The 20930-nt window shown below is 26.0% G+C and overlaps 14 protein-coding genes across 14 annotated transcripts; 7 read left to right on the top strand and 7 right to left on the bottom strand.

Moving 5' to 3' along the window:
• Positions 1–374: 374 nt before the first annotated feature.
• PNEG_01559 (hypothetical protein) lies at positions 375–2372 on the bottom strand (the record flags this gene model as incomplete). Its single annotated transcript, XM_007875317.1, has 5 exons — positions 375–1376; positions 1420–1721; positions 1770–2001; positions 2043–2136; positions 2182–2372. The coding sequence occupies 5 exons, from the start codon at positions 2370–2372 to the stop codon at positions 375–377; spliced, it is 1821 nt and encodes a 606-aa protein (XP_007873508.1).
• A 256-nt stretch (positions 2373–2628) lies between these two features.
• PNEG_01558 (methionyl-tRNA formyltransferase) lies at positions 2629–3885 on the top strand (the record flags this gene model as incomplete). Its single annotated transcript, XM_007875316.1, has 4 exons — positions 2629–2872; positions 2927–3003; positions 3058–3188; positions 3237–3885. The coding sequence occupies 4 exons, from the start codon at positions 2629–2631 to the stop codon at positions 3841–3843; spliced, it is 1059 nt and encodes a 352-aa protein (XP_007873507.1). The 3' UTR covers positions 3844–3885.
• Positions 3886–4418: 533 nt separating this feature from the next.
• Positions 4419–6058, bottom strand: PNEG_01557 (hypothetical protein; the record flags this gene model as incomplete). The annotated part of the gene is made up of 9 exons (XM_007875315.2): positions 4419–4505; positions 4551–4639; positions 4682–4895; positions 4944–5015; positions 5059–5331; positions 5374–5518; positions 5567–5697; positions 5747–5845; positions 5894–6058. 9 exons carry the CDS (start codon positions 6056–6058, stop codon positions 4419–4421), a joined length of 1275 nt encoding a protein of 424 aa, XP_007873506.1.
• A 239-nt stretch (positions 6059–6297) lies between these two features.
• On the top strand, positions 6298–6997 carry PNEG_01556 (hypothetical protein; the record flags this gene model as incomplete). Its single annotated transcript, XM_007875314.1, has 1 exon — positions 6298–6997. The coding sequence occupies exon 1, from the start codon at positions 6317–6319 to the stop codon at positions 6995–6997; it is 681 nt and encodes a 226-aa protein (XP_007873505.1). The 5' UTR covers positions 6298–6316.
• A 324-nt stretch (positions 6998–7321) lies between these two features.
• Positions 7322–7904, top strand: PNEG_01555 (hypothetical protein; the record flags this gene model as incomplete). The annotated part of the gene is made up of 2 exons (XM_007875313.1): positions 7322–7567; positions 7615–7904. The coding sequence occupies exons 1-2, from the start codon at positions 7354–7356 to the stop codon at positions 7902–7904; spliced, it is 504 nt and encodes a 167-aa protein (XP_007873504.1). The 5' UTR covers positions 7322–7353.
• Positions 7905–8009: 105 nt separating this feature from the next.
• On the bottom strand, positions 8010–8751 carry PNEG_01554 (ubiquitin-conjugating enzyme E2-18 kDa; the record flags this gene model as incomplete). The annotated part of the gene is made up of 6 exons (XM_007875312.1): positions 8010–8084; positions 8132–8169; positions 8223–8421; positions 8466–8501; positions 8559–8629; positions 8673–8751. The coding sequence occupies 6 exons, from the start codon at positions 8749–8751 to the stop codon at positions 8010–8012; spliced, it is 498 nt and encodes a 165-aa protein (XP_007873503.1).
• Positions 8752–9888: 1137 nt separating this feature from the next.
• On the top strand, positions 9889–10794 carry PNEG_01553 (hypothetical protein; the record flags this gene model as incomplete). The annotated part of the gene is made up of 4 exons (XM_007875311.1): positions 9889–10221; positions 10268–10348; positions 10393–10478; positions 10524–10794. 4 exons carry the CDS (start codon positions 9889–9891, stop codon positions 10792–10794), a joined length of 771 nt encoding a protein of 256 aa, XP_007873502.1.
• Positions 10795–10803: 9 nt separating this feature from the next.
• On the bottom strand, positions 10804–11698 carry PNEG_01552 (hypothetical protein; the record flags this gene model as incomplete). Its single annotated transcript, XM_007875310.1, has 4 exons — positions 11677–11698; positions 11275–11626; positions 11016–11231; positions 10804–10971 (listed from the first exon to the last, which is right to left on the bottom strand). Exons 2-4 carry the CDS (start codon positions 11533–11535, stop codon positions 10804–10806), a joined length of 645 nt encoding a protein of 214 aa, XP_007873501.1. The 5' UTR covers positions 11536–11626; positions 11677–11698.
• A 56-nt stretch (positions 11699–11754) lies between these two features.
• PNEG_01551 (hypothetical protein) lies at positions 11755–12605 on the top strand. The gene is made up of 4 exons (XM_007875309.1): positions 11755–11984; positions 12037–12124; positions 12172–12268; positions 12311–12605. The coding sequence occupies exons 1-4, from the start codon at positions 11854–11856 to the stop codon at positions 12442–12444; spliced, it is 450 nt and encodes a 149-aa protein (XP_007873500.1). The 5' UTR covers positions 11755–11853; the 3' UTR covers positions 12445–12605.
• Positions 12606–12688: 83 nt separating this feature from the next.
• Positions 12689–14145, bottom strand: PNEG_01550 (hypothetical protein; the record flags this gene model as incomplete). The annotated part of the gene is made up of 9 exons (XM_007875308.1): positions 12689–12821; positions 12863–13066; positions 13111–13245; positions 13291–13483; positions 13532–13596; positions 13638–13709; positions 13752–13853; positions 13903–13985; positions 14032–14145. 9 exons carry the CDS (start codon positions 14143–14145, stop codon positions 12689–12691), a joined length of 1101 nt encoding a protein of 366 aa, XP_007873499.1.
• An 85-nt stretch (positions 14146–14230) lies between these two features.
• Positions 14231–14983, top strand: PNEG_01549 (ribosomal protein L27; the record flags this gene model as incomplete). Its single annotated transcript, XM_007875307.1, has 4 exons — positions 14231–14386; positions 14452–14517; positions 14561–14731; positions 14785–14983. The coding sequence occupies 4 exons, from the start codon at positions 14231–14233 to the stop codon at positions 14785–14787; spliced, it is 396 nt and encodes a 131-aa protein (XP_007873498.1). The 3' UTR covers positions 14788–14983.
• On the bottom strand, positions 14804–17360 carry PNEG_01548 (lanosterol synthase; the record flags this gene model as incomplete). Its single annotated transcript, XM_007875304.2, has 10 exons — positions 14804–14876; positions 14920–14928; positions 14973–15046; positions 15092–15217; positions 15259–15736; positions 15785–15930; positions 15970–16591; positions 16633–16729; positions 16778–17144; positions 17193–17360. 10 exons carry the CDS (start codon positions 17358–17360, stop codon positions 14804–14806), a joined length of 2160 nt encoding a protein of 719 aa, XP_007873495.1.
• Positions 17361–17546: 186 nt separating this feature from the next.
• PNEG_01547 (hypothetical protein) lies at positions 17547–20308 on the top strand. The gene is made up of 10 exons (XM_007875303.1): positions 17547–17717; positions 17764–17906; positions 17957–18142; positions 18185–18712; positions 18757–18891; positions 18934–19355; positions 19397–19486; positions 19529–19637; positions 19678–19899; positions 19943–20308. The coding sequence occupies exons 1-10, from the start codon at positions 17588–17590 to the stop codon at positions 20186–20188; spliced, it is 2211 nt and encodes a 736-aa protein (XP_007873494.1). The 5' UTR covers positions 17547–17587; the 3' UTR covers positions 20189–20308.
• PNEG_01546 (hypothetical protein) lies at positions 18984–20925 on the bottom strand (the record flags this gene model as incomplete). The annotated part of the gene is made up of 3 exons (XM_007875302.1): positions 18984–20495; positions 20541–20716; positions 20763–20925. 3 exons carry the CDS (start codon positions 20923–20925, stop codon positions 20334–20336), a joined length of 501 nt encoding a protein of 166 aa, XP_007873493.1. The 3' UTR covers positions 18984–20333.
• Positions 20926–20930: the final 5 nt, after the last annotated feature.

Here is a 20930-nt window from a genome sequence, read left to right as displayed (position 1 = left end):
AAAAATTAGGGTTAAAAGATATCTATATTTTAAGATTTTAATGGATCATTTTATAGAAATCTATGAATTTAATATTGTTTTAATAGAATAGATTAATAGAATAAATAATTTTTATAAATTGCATGAAAGTATATTTTTTAAAAAAAGAAGAATTTATAGTTTAATGTAATAAAATTTAATAATATTTATTAAATGTAGTTTAAAAATATTTTTTAATTAGTTTGATGTTTAATTTTTAATAGAAAGTTAAAATTTTAATAATTCTTTATAGAAGCTAAGTCTATATTTTATAATATAATTTTAAAAAGATTGAAATATTTGCATAAATTGTTGAAGAGTTTTAAAAAAAAAAGATATATATAAATAATAAGTATCTATATGTGAGTATCCGAAAGATTGAATAGTTTTGAAACATATTTTTTTGCTTCTTGAAAAATATTTTCAATGGTAGTATGAATAATATTTTCTTTATGCTGATTTTTTTTTAAAATAAGTATTATGTGTTTTTCTTTAACATGTAAGTAACAAACCCAGAAATTTTTAGATGTTTTTAAAATATAATCATTTATTTTGTTGCCATTTTTTGAGTTTTTTATTTTATCAAAAATTGATAATGCGTGCGAGTGTATATGTAATATATCTTCAGTTGAAAGATTTTTTTCTACTTGTAAATAATCTTCGTTTTTTTTTGAATATGGTACATTAGTATACAATTCTTGTGTATTAGGATCAAATATTATATGCCAGAAAAAAGAATTAAAATTCTCAAAAGATTCAGCAAAATAAGTCTCAATATCTATTGCAATCTTTTCTAAACAGCATTGAAGATTTGTGTAGAATATCTTATTTCTAATAAATATTTTTTCTGAATTCTCTGTATTAATATTTTGACCTTTAAGAGCAATTAGATAAACAAAAGGATATGAATAATATACAGAAACAGATATATATTGAGGATCAGATTCATAATTTAAATTCAATACTTTAAGATCAAAATCATTAGCTGATTTAGGATTATTTAACGATGAATTTATATTCTGATTTATTTGATTATCTCCAATATATAGTTTTTTCTCGGAAAGTATAGAATCAGAATTATGTTTTTCTATAAAACCATAAATAAAATCTCCTAAACCACTATTATATTTAAAAAATATATTATTATCTTCAGAACAATAATTATATAAACATGGTCGTTTTTTTGAAACAGAATGTAGATTATTTCGAACGAAAACAGATGAAATATAGCTACTTATATTAGCTGATATTGACGAAAGAGTAAAAAAGTTTGAAAGCTTCCATAAAGATATTGATGAATTAGAGTTATTGTTCAAAAATTCAACAGATGGATCTGATACTGATAACGTAGTTTTTTCCTAGATTTTTTAATATCAAGAATTAGTAAATAGTTATACAGACATTTTTGTCTCGATTGTTTCTAAAATTATCTTGATCATTCTTTTTATTTATATCAACTTTATTAATAAGCTCTTTAATTTGATGCTGAAGCCATTTATCCAGAATTTTTATAGTATTCTTTGGTATAGTACCATCACCTGAGTAAAGACAACCTTCATTATGTTTATGATAGTTGAAAATAGGAGAAACTGATGATATAATTAAATCAATAATACGTTCGTTACTTGCTTTTAAATCATTTATGTTCTTATTTATTTTTTCTTTTAATCTAAAGTCGGGTGTAATAAAGCCCATATTAATTGCTATATTTTTTTTATTAGTAAAATTATTCTAGATTAATATAAAATTACCACTATATAAAATAGATGGATCATTAACAGTAACATCCAAATTCCTAACCCATTTTTGCCACCATTCATTTAGTTGACTTTCTAAAATTTTGCGGCCATCTTTTTGCAATGTATAATCTAATAATCCATATACTAGTCGATATTGCTCGTATGCCTGGTATAAATAATTAAATAATACTGTGAAAGGTGGAAAAAATATATGATTTTTCCTTAAAAATTTAGAAAAAAACGACTTTAACCGTTAAAAAATCTTAAATATAATATTTAACTTACTGCAGCAATATACCATCCATTTTCTACTTCTATAACAATAATTACATGATTTTTTGATTGTATATATTCATTAGAAACCTTTTTTCCGAAATTTCTATGAATATATTAATTATAAAAAATAATTTAAAATAAAAATTACAAAGAAAACTCCATTATCCCTTGAATTAATCCAATATTACGCTGTTGATCATTTAATGAAATGTATGTTTCTGAAATAAAAAATAAAATTTGATTATGTAAAGATCCTTCTGATATGCCAAATGAAGGATTAAAAATACATAAATATGAAAGAGGACATTTTTCTGATGAAATAAAATTAATATTTGTCATCTTTCGAATAAATATTGATTATTTTTATTTAAAGTTTTCTTTAAAAAGTGTTTTTAAAAAAAAATAATAAATCTTATAGTTATATAATCAAGAAACTTTATTTTTATAATAAAAAATCTAATATTTTTATCTATTAATTATACATTAAAATATATAAATCTTAATGATTTTTAAAGGATTTTTTAATAAAAGATAATTATAATGACATTATTGGAAATATATTCATTCAATAGTTTTTATTGATTAATTTTTCAATATGTTATTTTATGCTTTTTTAAAAATTTTAAAAAAAACATATCAAAGAAGATATTTTACAGAATCAATATATCTTAAAAGAGAACCTCTTCGTATTTTGTTTTTTGGTAATGATAATTTCAGTACTTTTTCACTTTTATCACTTATTTCATTATTTCAATCAAATAAAACAATATTAGAAAAATTGGAAGTTGCAACATTATCTGATATGAAAATAGGAAGAAGACATAAGATTTTATATAAAAGTAGTCTATTCTATTGTTTGTTTTATATATTTTAAAAAAACTAATTATGATTAGCACCTGTAAAATTATTAGCTTTAGAGCATGATCTTAAAATTCATGAAATAGAAAATGGAAATATGGAAAAAATTAATGTATAATATATATAATTTAGAAATTAAAATGAGTATATTTCTAATTTATAATAGAATATTATTTATGATGATAGAGAAATGTTTAATCTTGCTATTACAGCTTCATTTGGACATTTGATACCTTCATCATTTTTAAAAAATCTAAAATTTGGAGGAATAAATATACATCCGTCATTACTTCCAAGGTTACAATCATTTTTGTTTATTTTTTTGGTGGAATTAATTATTTAAAGATATAAAGGACCAGCACCATTACACCATACACTATTAAATAGAGATAAATATACAGGAGTGACTATTCAAACATTATATCCAGATAAATTTGATGAGGGAAGAATAATAAGCATATCAGAATTATATGAAATTGAAAAACATGAAACACTTGAAAGTTTATCTGAAAAACTTTCTAAAATAGGCGCTAATTTATTAATACAAGTACTTTTAAAACAGGAATATTTGAACATTAATATGAATATACAAAATCTTTATGAACCATCTTATGCAAAAAAAATGAATAAAGAAAATCAAGTAATTAAATGGAATATCTGGGATTCAGATGAAATTGAATTAAGAAGTCGTATATTTGGAAAATTAAAATGTAAATTTAAATCATCAAATAAAACAGTAATTTTAAGCAATATTCAAATAATTAATGATACAGAAGAAAGAATTTATGGTTGTCCTGGTTTATATACATATTCTAAAGATGGATTATTTGTAAGATGTCTTGATGGACGTAATCTTAAGATTGGTAAAATTAAAATTGAAGGGAAAAATTGGATAGATGGTAAAGAATGGTCAAAAACATGTTTAAAAGGGAAAAATGGCTATTTTGTATAATAAAGAATATAATTAAGAATTTATGAAATGATAGAATAAACGCATTTACATGTATTTTAATTATTTTATATTACATTAAAAAAATATTAATTTCATCTGAATTCTTTCTTTTGGGACTAATTTAGAAAGATCATATTTGTTTCCAAAAAATATATTTTAATTAAAAATATATCTTTTATATAATCATTTGATTTTTTTATATTTTAATTCCAAATATTATAAAAAGCTGTATTAAATAATGTCTGAAATTACTCAACAATTAGATCCTGGAATCTGATAAAAGCTTATCTAATAAAATTTAATTATATTTAAATTTTATTTTTTTCTAAAATGTCAAAAATTTATAGATTCAATAATAGATATTTATTAATGAAAAAAATAAAGTATATTAATCAAACGATCTTTTTTAAAATCAAATAGAAATGATAAAATAAATTAAAATGAATTTTTTAAATGATTTTTATAAAATATTTTAAAAATATAACATTTCAAAATATAAATATTTATATTTCAAATGGTATTAATATTCAATAAAAATAGAAACTATTTCAATGCAAAATCTATGCCATTTAAATTTATGATTGACGAAAATTAACATCCCCATTCTGCGTTATATAACGTACCCAAGGTAATGCTGTATATTGAAGTTTTGGTTCAACAACCTAAAAAAATTTATTAAAAAAATTATAAAAAAGGATCATATTCACTTTTAAGTATCTTACTTGAATTCCAGAGACAGTAAAATACGGGATTTCGAATTTAACAGTTATAGGTTTTTTTTTAGTATTTATTTCAACTATTAGAGAATTAATAAAACAAATTTACTAGAAGTAAATACCTCTTTTAACACTAGGCAATCCGAGTTCAGCTCTCATTAAATATTCTTGACCCCCGGAAAGTTGTTTAATTTTCCATATAATAGCCGATTTCTCAGGAGCATAAACCACATTTCCAATTGAAGTACAAAAACGAGGGGAATCAGCATCATCTGGGACAGGAATAATAATTTCAACATTATTTGATGAAGACTTTCGTTTAAATTGCGATTTAAGCTATAGGTTTAAAATATTAGAAAATTAAAAATCATAAATCTTATAAACCTTAATTGCAATTTCTATCCTAGATCCAGAATGATTTTCAAACATAGATTCTATCCATATAAGAGGTTTTACCTAGATTGGAGTTAAAAATGATATTTAATTTATTATATCTAACTTGAGTATTCATACGATAATTCATTAACTCAAATTCTCCATCAGGAGGAATAAACGAAATTATCCGATCATTATTAAATCTAGACAACTGCACGCATTGATGAAATTTTATATCTTCTATCTCAACAGCTTTGCCTCTTGATATTCGACCAGTATTTTCAAACATAACTTTATCATTTAAACCCAAACGAAGTTCAGGCATTCCAGAAAGATAACATTTCATTTTTATTACACCAACTATTTCATTCATTACAATATTCCCATTAGAATTTATCTTTATGTAATTAACTTGAATGATAAAAAGGTCTTTTATTACCAATAAATTCAAAGATTCCACAACATCTAAAAAAATTTCGTTTTTTCTATATTTAATTCCTTGAGAACGCCATGAAATAGGATTAGTAATAGCAATAGGAGGTAAAGTCATAACTTCCAATTTATGGCTTTCTTGTGTAATATATCTAATAATTATTAACCCTTTTTCATATAAATTATTAAAAAATAAATACTCTTGTAAAATTTTCGTCTCTGTTATCTGAGGATAACCAAAATCCATCATTTCATCCAAAAGCTCATATATAATAACAAAATTATCGCGTATGGATTCTTCTTCAAGAACTTTAAAGTATTCCGTAAACACCTAAAACATTTCTTCAGAAATCTCTGTAAAAACAAAAATATTGAAATACTTCTATAATTTTATGAAGAAAAAGCAATAATTCTGCTGCATTAGAGTTTTTTCTTGTTAACATAAGTATATATAAATTATTATGACGAACATATAAATGCTAAAGATTTAAGATTCCCTCTTTATATCATATAAAAAAATAAATTACATGAACACCATCATATGTAAAACACGGAGTTGCAGGAATTGTATCATCTGATTCTGAGATTAAAGATAGAAATCTTTCGACATAAATCAAAGGAATATCTCCTCTATAATCGCGAGATATCAATATCTTTCCTTTTAAATCCAAAAAATATATAGAGGATGCCATTTCTTCAATATTTTTTTAAATATAAAATATAGCCCTATTTTTATCAGTTTTTTAGAAAAAAAAAAAAGAAACCAGTATTATTCCTTACAATAAAAACAGTAAAAACTCTTAAAGTACTTTATCCTAAACTATACACTGTCTTTTTTGAAAATCAAGTTTTACATCTTTTTTTAAGGTTCGATACACCTTAAATAATTTAACATACGAACTTTTTATAAAAACCCTCAAAAAAAATAATGTACGTTTTCTGTCCAATTGATGAGTAAAAAAGAAGAAAATAAGTATCTATCAGACTCGGATGGCTTAGATGAACCTCCTCCTCTTCCTGATGAACCTATTCCTGAGACTATTCCAGTTTTAAATACCACAAAAGCCTATATCAATAAGTCTAGATTGACAGAGAATTTAAATCAAGAAGAATCGGGTTTAATTTCATCTTTAGAGAAGGATTCAATTTTATCAGAGAATTGTAAGGGTTCTTTGCCAGTTGAAGATGGTTGGAAAGCTATTTTTGATCCCCAAACTCGATCATATTACTTTTGGAATTCAAAAACAAATGAAACTACGTGGAAAAATCCACGTGCACCAGAAGATACATCAAATGATCCGAGGAAATTAGAGGATCGTATTCAGGAGATGGCATCAGAACGTTCTCACCCATATAAAGAATATGTATTTACGGCACGATTCAACCGTATGACGGGAAAATGGCAAAATGATCCAAATAAAATACCGGAAAACTTTACAGAAGATGCAAGAGCATTGCGACAACAATCTTTTTACTTTGATGTTGAAGGAACAGCAGCAGCACATGATGGACGTAGTTTTCTTGAAGAAAGGCGGCAAAAAAGACTTACTAAAAAGGAACTAGCACTTTATAAGAAACAAAACAAGAAGAAAAAGGAACAGAGGAAAAGAGAATGGCTTCTTGAGGATTAATATAACAATTTATTTATTTTTATATCATTATCAAAAAATATCATTATTTTACAAAGTTTTTTCAAAAACATATTCTAAAATTACAAGGTTACTCAATGGTTTAAAATGTATAATATTCTTACCACCTTCTATCTACTTTATTTCTTATTTTATTTTAGATGTTTACTTTTATGATTCATTAAACACACAGAAATCAACATATTTTAACACAGGAAATCTATAAATTCTTTTTTTTTCATTTGAAGCTATTATATAATATATATTTTTCTAAGATATTTAAAATAATTATTTTTCAAATTATAACTATCGAACAAACTTCAAATGTTTTGTAGAACAGGAAAAAAGTCGCAAAAAGCATGATTCAGATGAATGAAATTAGCACTGAATCCTCGGAATTTAATGAAGAACTATATAAAGATAAACAGGATGTTTTTGAGGAATTTTTTATAGCATCACGCTTTGGAGATTTGGAAACTATTAAGACACTTAAATTATCTCCAATTGATTTATTTCAGAAAGATAATAATGGTAATACAGCTTTGCATATTGCATCAGCAAACGGACATATAGGTATAAAATGTAATTTTTTTTTATAAGAATATAATTTAAAGGTATAGAAATTGTCCGATTTTTACTTTCTCAATATCCTAAGATAAATAATGGATTTGACTACCTTTCAATTAAGAATCACTCTGGAAATACACCCCTTCATTGGGCAGCAATGAACGGGCATGACAAAATAGTTTGTGAACTTGTAAAATGCGGAGCAAATCTACATGTTCGGAATAACGCACAAAAGACGCCGCTATGGGAGGCGGAATTTCATGGTAAAACAAAAGTTGTTACATGGCTTCTTGAACATACAGATCTTGTGCCAAATGATGATAATGATACTGAAGAATATTAAAGAAATAATACAAAACGTCTAACAATATATTAATTAATAGGAAGTCAATATAAACATATTGTGCAATAAGCTAATAAAAACATAAATTTTATTTCAAAAAGTTGTTTAAAGACCCAAGATTTTCCGAACATTTTGACGGACAATTCTATCATACTCACTACGATTTGTGCGCCAGATTTTCTATTTCAGTTATAAATATATTCATTTTATAATCAGAATGATCATACACAAGCATCAATATTAGCACCGCTTTCATCATTAGGTTCTATTTGTTGCAACTATATTAAAACGATCTACACATATCAACTAATAGCTTACCTGCAAGCATTGACATAACACTCAAAAGAATTTTTTCAACGCTTTGTACGGGTGACCATCGTTCGGATGATGATTCATACATATTTGGATCATCTCCAGGTGCATGTAAAATTGAAATACAGACAGTTCCATCTGGATAAACATTTGGGTGAAACATTTCACATGTAAATTTCATAACAGGAGGGTTTAAAGGGTAGTCCTTTGATAATTAATCATTGATTATCTATCAACAACTTTTTTCACCCTTGGAAACTTTAAGACAGCCGGAAAAAGACCTCCCTATAGACAGAGTATTAATAACGGAAAAATACATGCATTATATTTAACGAAATTTACCTCGAAAGGTGTATCTTGGGGTCCTTCTAATAAACATTCCCATTCGAAAAAATTGTTCTCATTCATAGGTCCTATTAACAGTTAGAAACGGGTATTTTTAAGATAAAAAATAACCTGCCATGATTCCGTGAGGAGCATTTGATATTAATTCTTTGTATTCTGTGAAAAGACGACGCAAAGCAGTAGACGTCATATTATGTTTTCACTTTCGATCGTCCGGGTATTAAGTCCGATCAAATAAAATCAGTCAAAAAATGGACTATTTTTTTGATTAAAAAAAGCATTAATATGTATGATAAACATAAGCTTTCCTTTTAAAATTCTTTTCTATGTAAAATAAACATCATTTATATTTTTAGATATTTAAATATATTTTTTAAATATAAACAATTCAAATTAATATGATTTTCTAATAGAAAAATATGGTTATATGAATTAATTTTGTAAAATAACAAATCAAAATAATTATTTAATTTCAAAAAAAAATGGATTTTTTTAAAATTAAAATTTAGAGAATATAAAAAATTAATTTTAATTTTTCCTTAAAAAAAACTTAAATTTCATTAAAAGTTTATATTTTTTGAAAAAATATGGAAATATCTTTATGAATCTAATTATTGGTGCTAGTAATTTATAATATACATGGAAACTGTATTCATGATATTTTTCTAATTTATTTTCTATAAATAAAATTGATTAATATAAAATCATTTATATTACTTATAAATATAGTATCTTCCCACAAAATTAGTTTTGGATTAATCATTATGAAAAAGTGGATATTAAGATGATATATGAGTTTTAAATGTTATATTTAACGAATTTCTTGTTTGCTTTTGGCTTTTTATAATATATTATATAGACTTTTGAATATAATCAATAAAAACTTTTATTATTAGATATTTAAACTGTTAAAGTGCATTAAGAATATATAGTTAATTTAATTTTCCTATATTAAATATCTTTAAAATCTAGTAAAATATCAATATAAACATTCTATTTATAAAAAAAATTTAAAAAATATATAAATTTACATTAAAAAATTCAATATATAAAAATATATTAGAATAAAAATAAATACACAACTTAATTTATTATAATCATAGTATAAAACATTACTATGTCTCTCATTTTCATATTAATTTTAAATATGTATTATCTTTTATTTTAAAAACTTAAATGAAACATTATATTGTAAATTGTATAACCCTAAGATAACTCTTAAATTTTTAAAAATTATATTAAAATATAAAAATTGTTAACGTTTTTACATTTCATATATTCGTTTTTTCATAATTTATATATAAGATTCTTATTAAGATAAGACTTTATGTCGAACGAAGATTTCTTTAAAGACTCTGATCAAGAAAATACACTAAAAGATCTTTTATCATTTGATTTATGTAAAGAATTAAATAAAGAGGCTCTTTTAAAGGAAGATTTTTCTGTAGATGATTTTTTAAAAAAAATATACAAATTTCATACACTTGAAGATTTACAAATTAAATTAAAGGAAGTATTGAAATCTACTGAAAAAGAGATTTTTACATTAATTTATAATGAATATAATAATTTCTTCAAAATTACATGTGATATTCTTGAAAATGAAAATAAAATAATTGATTTATTAGTTCGTTTAACAAAATTTAAAAATGAAGTTCAAGTATTTTAAAATATTTGAACAGAAACTCTTCTTATTCATACTATAGGAAATATATAAAGTGATTCAACAAAATGTTGTAAATATGGATGAAGAATTACATAAGAAAAAAGAACTTTATAGAAGAAAAGTGGTAAAATGTAGAAAAATATAAAATTTATTTATTTTTAACAGGTACTTGCAACAAATCTGTTAAATGTTAACATGATGATCGAAGATATGGAAAATCTTCTGTGTACAGATTCAGAGAAATTTGACGGGTACGTATTTTCTATATATAATTTGTTAAAATTAATGCAATCAAGCGCTGACATAATAATTTTGCAACAAGCAGCAAAATCTTATATATCACTTAAATATTATTCCTCACTTGTTCCATCACAGCATCCATTTATAGAAAAAAGAAAAGAAAAAATTCAAAATGTACAAAACAATTTTTTCAATTGTTTAGCTTCAGCCCTTCATAAATATAGGGAAAATGCTTTACAGATAGAAAACTTGTTAAAAGTTCTTCAAATATATAGAGAGATTGATGCATCAGCAGAAGCATGTCATCAGTTGTATAAAATAAAATAAAAGATTATTTTATAAAATTGAATATGGATCTAATACGATTCCCATGCCATGAGACGAAGACAAAACTATTTCAGCGATAGGTGATTTCTTTTTCATTGTATCTTTTTTTCTAATAACTTTAATATGTTCAAGAAATAAAAGTAAATTGGAACGTATTTCCGAATCAGTAAAATGTGCCTATTGAGGATTTACAAATATTTTATAAATATATTTCTACATACTTTTCCTATTGGTACCCGAATTACTCCATCTTTTTCTTGAAAATGTATACAATTCATTTTCATTTTAACAGCTTTACCTATTTCACTACAAATAGTACCATTTTTAACATTTGGCATCCAACGCTTTGAACCTGGGACTCCTGAGACTTTCTCAAGAAGATAAGAAGAGTCTTTGTGAGCAAGACATGTATCAAAATTAATATGACCTTCTAAAATCTAAACTAGCTTTTAGCATATTTTTTAGAAAAAATAATGCTACATTTTTAATAACATCATCAGAACCAGCAATAATTGCACCAGAATCTATTGCTTCCTGTGCATGATCACCCTCTGCAATCACACAGATTCTAAGTTGACGTCTGATGGGAAATGGAAGCTCCAATTGACCTTTTAAAGGCGACGTTCGTTTTTTTCGGAATAAACGAAGATGAACTTCGATTGTTGATGATTTATGAGGCCATCCTACTTCAGATGCTCGAAGATATCGTAATGCTAAAGGAAATGAAAGTACGTTAGACATATATCTTAATACAGAATCTTGTCTGCATTGTTCTGTTGATTTTTCCCGGAAAAAAAAGAGTAAATAACTAATACTAGGAAAATTATGTGTTCTATTTATTTTTAAGAGCAAATTTTTCATAATTTATACCAATAAGACTACCTCCTTTAGTCCTGAAATTCTTCTACTTTTAAATCTGACGTTTCCAAGTTGACCTGGCAACGTCATCGTTTAACAAGCTTTATTTGAGAAGTTCTGTTTAACCAAAAATCTTTAAAAAAACCTCTTTTTTCAATAATTTTACATTAAATCAATATTTAGTAGACAATAACTTATATTATGTCTCAAGAAAAAAAACATCAGCTTAAGACAGCGGAAGAAGAAGAGGAAACAAATGATTATGGTACATCTATTCTGTCTTATAATACTCAATGGGCACAGCTTGAAAACCAAGAAAAACAACGATTAAAGTAAGTTTTATATTTCTTTTAAGGATTACTAATATAAGTTTTCCTTCTTTAGAATTTTACTGGATAGTTTTAACGAAGATCAAATGAGACGGTACGAAATCTTTCGTCGAGCAAATATTGATAAGCCAAGCCTTAGAAAGGTCTTTTTTAAATTATATATATATTATAAAACTAAAAAACTAGAAAGATGGTGAATTGTATCTTAAATCAAAGTATTACACCAAATATTTGTATTGTTATTTCTGGATTTGTTAAAGTATTTATTGGAGAAATTGTTGAAAAAGGTTATTTATATTCATTTAAAAGACGCGACTTATATTCTAAAGCACTGGATATTCAAAAAAAATGGGGACATTCAGGGCCATTGGCACCAAAACATTTGAGAGAAGCGTATCGGTTGTATAAACAAGAAACTAAACGAATACCGCAAAACAGAGTAAATAGGTGTTTATTTCGATAATCTATTCTAGGAAGAATGATAGATATTAGTGCTGCAGTAAAAAAAGTTGAGAAGATAAAGAAAAATTGATAAAACAATATTCAAATAAACAAAATTCAATATATCAGCCAATTTCATAGTAAAACTAGATAAATACTCATTAAATGAAGCTGTTCTATATACAGAAACAATATGTATAATTATTAGTAATATAAGCAATATAGATACATTGCTAAATGTATCAATTTAATATATTTCTGACTATTCATATATATTTCTGGACAAGAACTGCATTTAATAATCCAGCGTCTTTTAGAGTTAATGATTTATTCAGATATTCTTTATTAGGAAAAATAGTTTGCAATATATAATCACGTGAGTCATTAGTTATTCTGTTTCTATAAAAATAAGATACATATTTAGATTCAAGAAACCTTACGCATTCATAAAATCATAAATATCTCCAATTGTATGGGTTAAATTAAATCTTACTGTATGTTTTGAGCCATCCCCAAACCGAATCTGTAATGTTGTAGTAGGAGACATTTCATTAACTGTATGTTTATAAATAATGTCTCTACTACCATTTTTGGCATCTTCAGGCCACTTTGAAGGTGCGGAGTTAATAATTTTTGGTGTTGGACTTAAAAAGTTATAAAATAATAATTAGCAAAAACATTGTCTAACCTTCCTAATCTTTGTCCCATTCCGGAAAATGGAACATACTTTTTTGAAGATTTGTACTCTTTATCCATCATTTTTTGGACCCTTAAATCTACTTCTTGTCCCACTTCTACATTTAATAATGATAATGGTGCATGTCTACTAAATATAAACATCGTATGCTTTATAATTTATTAATTATACCCAGAATTAATCAACTGAAGATTCTCCGTATTTGAAGGATCGTCATATCTCATTAAAGGACCATCATCAATTGTAAATCCATCTTTCCAAAATATTAAATCTCGTGTAGCTTTTGGTGGAGGTAAATGAACATTTAATGTCGTAGGATCTGGGATCTTACGCGACTCTTCATTTTCACCGCCAAGAACATAACCTAAAAATATTTAAAAACAAATTAATGATTCTTAAAAAAAATCTTAACCTGTTCCTGAAAATTTAAAAACTGTAGATGATGGAACTGGCTCATCTTGCTCTCTATAACTATTTCTACCTAAAAGTCATATTCAAATAATAACAACTATATATACTTTGAAGCTTTTTTTAAAATTTCCTTAATAATATTACTTTTATCTTTCTCTGGATGTTGAATATAAACTGCACTATTCCAATAAAAAAAATATATAAAAAAAATATAAATATACGATTTTTCTCCTCCTGAATATAAATTTTTTTGGGCTTCATCTTCTGAATCAGATTCTTTATCATAAATATCATCAAGTGTCTTAAAATTAGAGTTATTTTTTCTATTTATCATAAATTCTTGAAAAAAAAATAAAAAAAAATGTATAAGACTTTTCTAAATTACTATGCGATTCTTTTTTATGTATTTTCTCATCTGAATTCTTATAATTTTCTAAATAATTCATAACTGTTTCCTGGTTTCTTTTCAATTTTAAATATATAAAATTTTTAAAAAAATACAGATAAATTCCATTCATTAGATTCTAATAGAAATACAGCATTTTCTCTTGTACTGTTTGTAATTTCTATGACTTGTTCTATCATTTTTTCTTTATCCTTCTGAGAAAGGTTCATTTTTGGACAGCTTTTTACGATCAAGCTCTACCTCAATATTTTTTTATATTAGAATTAATGGAGTTAAAGCAAAGATAATAATAAAATGAATATAAATATTATAAAAACCAAATCATTTGTGTTTTATAATATTTTTTTCCCGAAGAAATTACTTTTACCCTTAATCATTATTCGAACAGCAACAAAAAGATCATCAGGATCAACTAAAAATAACCGAGATTCACCAGGAAAACGACTAGGGGTGAAAAAATATGGAGGAATTTAAATACTTTTGTTTTTTTTTAAAAAAATTGATTTTTGGTAGAGGAAAAAGTAAAAGCAGGAAATATTCTAGTTCGACAAAGAGGAACTAAATTTTATCCGGGAGAAAATGTATAAAAATATATATTTAGAAGATTTTTTAATAGAAAATAAGGTTGGAATGGGTAGAGATCATACACTTTATGCTTTGGAGCCAGGATTTGTTCAATTTTATCGAGATCCATTACAACCTAAAAGGAAATTTGTAGGAATTGTATTTGATCGTGCAATTAAACTTCCTTTATCTAAAAATGAACCAAGGATTAGAAGATTAGGGATGAAAGAGGTTGAAATAAATCAATGATATTTATATTATTAAAAACATTATAATTTTTAAAGTAAAATATTATACGAGGTTCTAAATATTACCATATCTTTTCGAATACATTCCAAGAGCTTTAATAGTGAAATTAAATTTATAATTTGGGTAACTGTATGATTAAAATAAGTAAAAAAAGAGTTATATATTTATACCTAATCATGCTATAAAAATTAAAAAAAAAATCAAAAAAATGATTGAAACATACCAATTTTTATTAAAAACACCTTCAATTGCTTCTTGTTTCCATTCTCCATTAGACTGTTGCCTTGACATGATTAACTATAATTTAAGTAAATAAAAATAAACTATTAAGAAAAACCTTACATCAATTCCACGCTTGATGGGCGTTTTATCAGGATAGTTTGCATACATAAGTCCAATACATGCCCATGCTGTTTGTACTACTTGGCTACCATTTGGATGTCTAGTCCATATACCATCAGTACATGACTATGAAATCAGTTTATTATAAAACACTTTATAAAAAATACTTGATAACTTTCAGACCATCCTCCATCTTTTTCTTGTTTATTAAGTAGAAAGTCACATGCTCTTCTAGAATGAAAACTATTTTCATAAAAATCTTTAACACATGATAGACTTTCTAAAGCAAACATAGTAGCATAAGTAAAACATATTGCCCAACTTCCATACCAACTCCCATCAGGACGTTGACTTTCTTTAATAAATTGAATAGCCTTTTTGACACTTTTATTAATTTCTGATCCACGGTAATGAGAACACAATGATCTAAAATAACATAAAGCAGTAACTACGGATGTTGTACACTCTGTATAAGAATGTTCTATCATGATATTTCCGAAAACTTCTGCTGGATTAATAGATTCTAACCATGATGGTCCTCGTATTAATTCGTAAGAAGCAAAACCGCCATCTTTATTTTGTAAAGATAAGATTACATCAACAGAATCTTTTAATCTGTCATATGACACTTTCTTGGGAAATGATCTATAAAAGATTTAAGAAATTATATATATGCATAGCTAAAAATTCTACTTTAAATTTTGTAAAAGTAAAACTGCTTTCAAACCCTCTGCAGTACAATCTGAAACAGTATATCCCTGTTGTCGTGTACTAAATGGCCATGCACCCTTCCTCTGATGTCTATAACATTTTTGTTGATCGTCACAATTTTTTTGTATCTATTAATATTAATAGTTTTTTTTATAAGGATTAACAACCTGACACTTATCAAGAAAATCCAAAGCCCTAATCATAGAATCTTTAAATTCAGGATCTTCTGCTAATCCAGATTCTACAAGGGCTTGTACAGCAAAAGATGTATCCCAAAGTTGAACACCATTAGTACCATTCATCATCATTCCTTTTTTAGATACCCATAAAAAGTCAGTCAATCTTTCTTTATGAGATTTAAACGCATAACTATTAGGTCCTTCTCTCCAATAAACTGCTAAAATATGAATACAAAAATTAACTGGACCAATACATAAGAAATCAGTATTTTTGTTTTCATATTCAATTAGTTCGTAAGTATATTTAGATGCAATATTTTTTATCCATGAAAGTCGAAAAGTTGTATGATAAAATGTTAAAATAGAATTAATAACACGAAGAAATGTAGTATGAGGTACATAAACATCTACCGATGATACTGTGTTTCTGTGTTTTGAGAAATTAATTGAAGAATAAGGTTGAGTATATAATTCTTCCCTCAAAGATTCTATCAAAGGATCAAGAGGTGCTGTAAATTTCTCGCCATAAATATATCCCATTGGAAGATATACCGCTCTTGTATGGACCCACCAACGTGATGGATGTATAGGAAACCATTCAGGCAACATCCTATGCGTGTCAGAAAATTTCTTCTATATAAAAACAACTACCAAAACTCAGGTAAAATAGGATTTATACCTTCCCAACTATAACAATTTAAAACAGCTAGCCAAAACTTTCCCCACTGAGGACAACCAATAGCGCCTCCTAACACGGTCAAAATGGTTTAATTAAACATATACAACATGTATATACCGAGCTCATTCAATTTTATTCTCGCTTTCATAGTAACAGGATGGTCTGGTCCAAGACCAAGGATACGTAAAACAACATAATTAAGAGCTGTCCCAAAAACAGTAGATTTTCCTTCTATGTGTATTCCCCAACCACCATCTTTAGGATTAGCATGATTTACCAAATATTGAATTACTTCAATTCTCATTTCATCCGAAAAAGGTATTTTTGAAATATACATTGCAATTATAAGTCCCGGAAGAAGAAACATTGGTCCTCCATATTCACATGCCCAATTTCCTTCCTTTGTTTGCAAATGTTTATAAAACAAAAATCCATTTCTTGCTGATTCAATTGGAGTTTTTGCTAACGGAAGTTCTGGTACGTCCTTTTTAGAGTTATTCTCTCTTCAAAGACATTCCCCTCAAATATATACCATATTTAACCCAAGAAAATACTTTTCCATATTCGTTTGTGGCATTTCTTCCCTTTCTTTTTTTGTTTTTAGATATTTCCATCTCTGTCGACCTGTATCTTCTACGATCAATCTCCAGCCATATGGGTCAGTTTTTTCCAATTTTTTTTCAATATCTTCATAAAACATCTTTTTAAGAACATATTTATCTTTAAAATCCTTTAATTATTGCTTTTATAGAGCCATATTGACTTTATTTTTCATGGCACCTATTCACCAAAATCTGAGGTAGTTAGGGTTGTTATGGTAACGGTGTATATCATGACAACTCGAGGTCAGCAGAAGCCTAAGATCAACCAAGTTCAATAAAGTTATAAAAAGTGCTTTTAAACAGCATATTTCTCGAAGAAATTACAATGGAAAAGGAAGAATCTTATGGGGATGATACTTGGTCGACTCAATATCGTTGGATTCAAGATTCTTGTGAATCAACAATCCATCCAAGTATCAATGATATGTCATTTCATAATTCGAATTTTTTGCAGCGTAAAACGATGAATTGGAGTTTTTATTGAATATCTAAGGAGTTTAGATGATATAAACCCAATTAAAACGGAAAAGATCCGACGATTAGCAAGATTATTAGATGATACACAAATGTCTACAAAAACAATTAAAAAAGAAATTACATTGAGGACACCGTATATCGCTTCGGACTCCATATCGAATAAAAAGGTTAGAAATATTCGTGTGTTTTTGAATGATTTAAAGTTAATTGTCAAAAGGAATATTCTCAAGAAATTCGTGGATCTGCATCATTTTTAAATAGCCAGCTTGACGCAGCATTATCTTTTGACAAACACATGAATATGCACTTAAATAATAAAGATTCCACGTCGTCTAAATCCTCAAGTAGTATCCCTACATTAACAGCAAATAATGATCAATCTTTTCTAGAACCTTCATTACTTGTAAGATCTCGTTAATTAATCTATTCTCTTACTTGGAACTAGGAATCATCTGGTGTTTCGAGCTGTACAGCACAAAGTTCATCATCTATTACTTTTTCTAAGAAAAATCGTCAAGAAACATCTCCTCATCCTGAAACACAATCTAGGAAGTCGCCAAACAAAAGTGACGTCTCTTCTAGTTTTTCCTGGAGTTCTGAAACGGTTAAAGAGTATTTAAATGAGATATTGGAAGAAATATATCAGGAAAAAAAAGAGGAAATAAAGTTATTTCATAAATCAAATCATTATAAACGATTTTTAGGTCAAAATACAGGCACAACACAAGAAAATGCTAATTTTTTAGAAAATTTAATTGATAAAAAAGGGGAAGCTTCTAAGAAATCTGAAAATATATTAGATCTTATGAAAGAAAAAATATTTTTGGATACACATGATTCTAATCATTATACAAATATATCTGAAAATCAAAATTCTTTAAAATTGCAAATAAAAGATCAATCTAAGCCTTTATCTGATGAAAATACACATATTTCTCCACGGAAAAATGAAACTAATAACTCTTATATTCAGGTATGTATGATTCTATCTTGAAATATTTGAAATTTATTACCAAGGATTCATTTGTTAATGCATCTAATCATTTTTTAAACAAGGCTACGCCTTACAGGAATTCACCAAGTATTTTGAATAAAAAACAAACTGATGACCAAAAGTATACAGAAATAAAATCTAGACAGACAAATTTCGAGGTATTTAAATAAAATAATTTAACAATATTTTAAAAATATTAGACACAATATTCATATGAAGATCATAACAAATATAAAGAAGATATTATTAACATTCAAAATTCTCTTAAACAACTAGCAAGTGAATATGATCGCAGGGGAAATATGATAGATAAGTTAATTGATGAATTTTCTGCTTTAAAATCAGAAACTAAAAATCAAAATGATGAAAATGCTTTAAAAATATCTTTTGATGAGACCAAAAAACATGCTCTTTTTGTAGAAAAAGATCTTGACGCTGCTAGATTAGAAATTGCTGATTTAAAAACAATTTGTCATGATTTAATTGAAGCATTGAAAATAAACCCACAAAATATTCAAAAATACTATCCGTCTACACCAAAAGCAGGAAATGAGGAATCATTAAAAGAAAAAATGATGCGTTGGAAAACGCATCTTTCTCCTCAATTTTCTCCAATACAAAGGTTTTTATAACTTTTATATTTGCTATATTAATAGTATTTAGCACAAAACCTTTTTGTTTTTCTCAGAATGCAAATACTTGCGATAGAAAAGAACCATTACATGATTTAAATATTCCGGCAAATATACAGAGGTATTTTTCTTAATAAATAATATAGTATTTATAACTTAATAGTCCTCGGCAAAAAATACCATCTGTTTCAGATAAACAAAAAGAAATATCTGAAAACTTCCCTGTAACTCAAACACCTCGTACTGATAATGAAACTTTATCTAATGAAAAGGTAAGAATACAACTTTTTCTTTGTTATCTTAGTTGTTTAGATTTATGATCTTAAAATGCAGCTCGAAAAAGCAGAACAAGAGATTGAAAGATTAAGATCAATTATTCCTAATGTATCACATGAACATCATACAAGACCAATTACTCCACAAAATATGCCAGATGCTCATAAACCAATTTCTAAAGCCGAAAAAATCTATTATAGTTTACAACTTTATAAAATAGATAAACTTTGTTCTAATGAAACATCTAATCTTCTTAAGGTTCTGCTGTTTTATTTTTTATAAAATTATTAATAAAAACTAGAATATTCTTATTCAACTTAATATACCGTTTGATTCTCTTCCAGAAACTATTACGAGTATCAGATATCAACTTCAACAAAGCTTACGACTTAGAGAGTTTGCGGAAGAAGTCCATTTAAGCTTGTATGAAGGAGAACCGATGGATCCTAAGCTTGTAAGCAAAAAATGCTTAGGCGATATGATTACAAAGGTAGATCAGCTAGCAAGATCCTCAAGAAGGCGAAGGATACGACGTAGTATAATCTAAACAATTAGAAAAATTATGCTTCAAGTCTTTTAATATATATTAAACGTTTTGTTGTATTATTACGGTTTCGAGTACATTTGTTATTAAATGTATTATTTTTGGTTTTCTTTTTGAAAGTGCATTTTTTTGGAGATTAAATATTTAATTATTTATAGTTGTTAAACTCCAATCTATTATTCTTTATAAAAATCTTTTCTTCAATAAATTTTTTTGTAACAGCTCCTCCTCTATGCAAAAATATCGCTCCTACAATAGCACATAATGATTCTGATGCTACCTTTAATAATCCGCTTTTCATAATATCCTTCTTATATAAAATATTAGATAAAAAAATATAAAAATTATTTTATACATAAGCAGGTTTCCAACGTAAAACTTCTAAAATGCCATATTCTAATGCCAAAGGTCCCAATGTCTCAGGACTAATAAACTCTTCTATTTTTTCCAATGTAAAAATATCATTATTTTTGTCAATAGAAATAGACTCAACAATTTTTAAAGATATATGAAATTTAAGAACAAAGCGACCTATATTATATTTATTATATAATCAATACATTTCAATTAATAATACCTTGAAATGCTAACTTTTCATTATATGGATATTTCCCATGAAAATATGTTTTATGTGTTAATGTCTGCCAAAGTAAATCTCTTGGTAAAAATAATTCAATTTCCTTTTCATCCATATTAAAAAGACGAGAATAAAATTTTAAAATATTTTCAAATGAATTCATTTTCT

This window comes from Pneumocystis murina (genome assembly GCF_000349005.2).
Source record: "Pneumocystis murina B123 chromosome Unknown supercont1.4, whole genome shotgun sequence".
In the NCBI taxonomy this organism is placed as follows: Eukaryota; Fungi; Ascomycota; class Pneumocystomycetes; order Pneumocystales; family Pneumocystaceae; genus Pneumocystis; species Pneumocystis murina.
The sequence above is the reverse complement of the archived record's forward strand: the minus strand, read 5'-3'. Positions and strand labels throughout refer to the sequence as shown.

Bases quoted from the DNA above. Each gene is read 5' to 3' on its own strand.
- PNEG_01547 (XM_007875303.1), top strand. From the start codon at position 17,588: ATGGAAAAGGAAGAATCTTATGGGGATGATACTTGGTCGACTCAATAT. The intron at 19,356-19,396 runs GTTTTTATAACT...AATAGTATTTAG, and splicing joins CAATTTTCTCCAATACAAAG to CACAAAACCTTTTTGTTTTT. The intron at 19,638-19,677 runs GTAAGAATACAA...TTAGTTGTTTAG, and splicing joins AAACTTTATCTAATGAAAAG to ATTTATGATCTTAAAATGCA.
- PNEG_01551 (XM_007875309.1), top strand. From the start codon at position 11,854: ATGTCTCAAGAAAAAAAACATCAGCTTAAGACAGCGGAAGAAGAAGAG. The intron at 11,985-12,036 runs GTAAGTTTTATA...TTCCTTCTTTAG, and splicing joins CAAGAAAAACAACGATTAAA to AATTTTACTGGATAGTTTTA. The intron at 12,125-12,171 runs GTCTTTTTTAAA...AAAACTAGAAAG, and splicing joins ATAAGCCAAGCCTTAGAAAG to ATGGTGAATTGTATCTTAAA.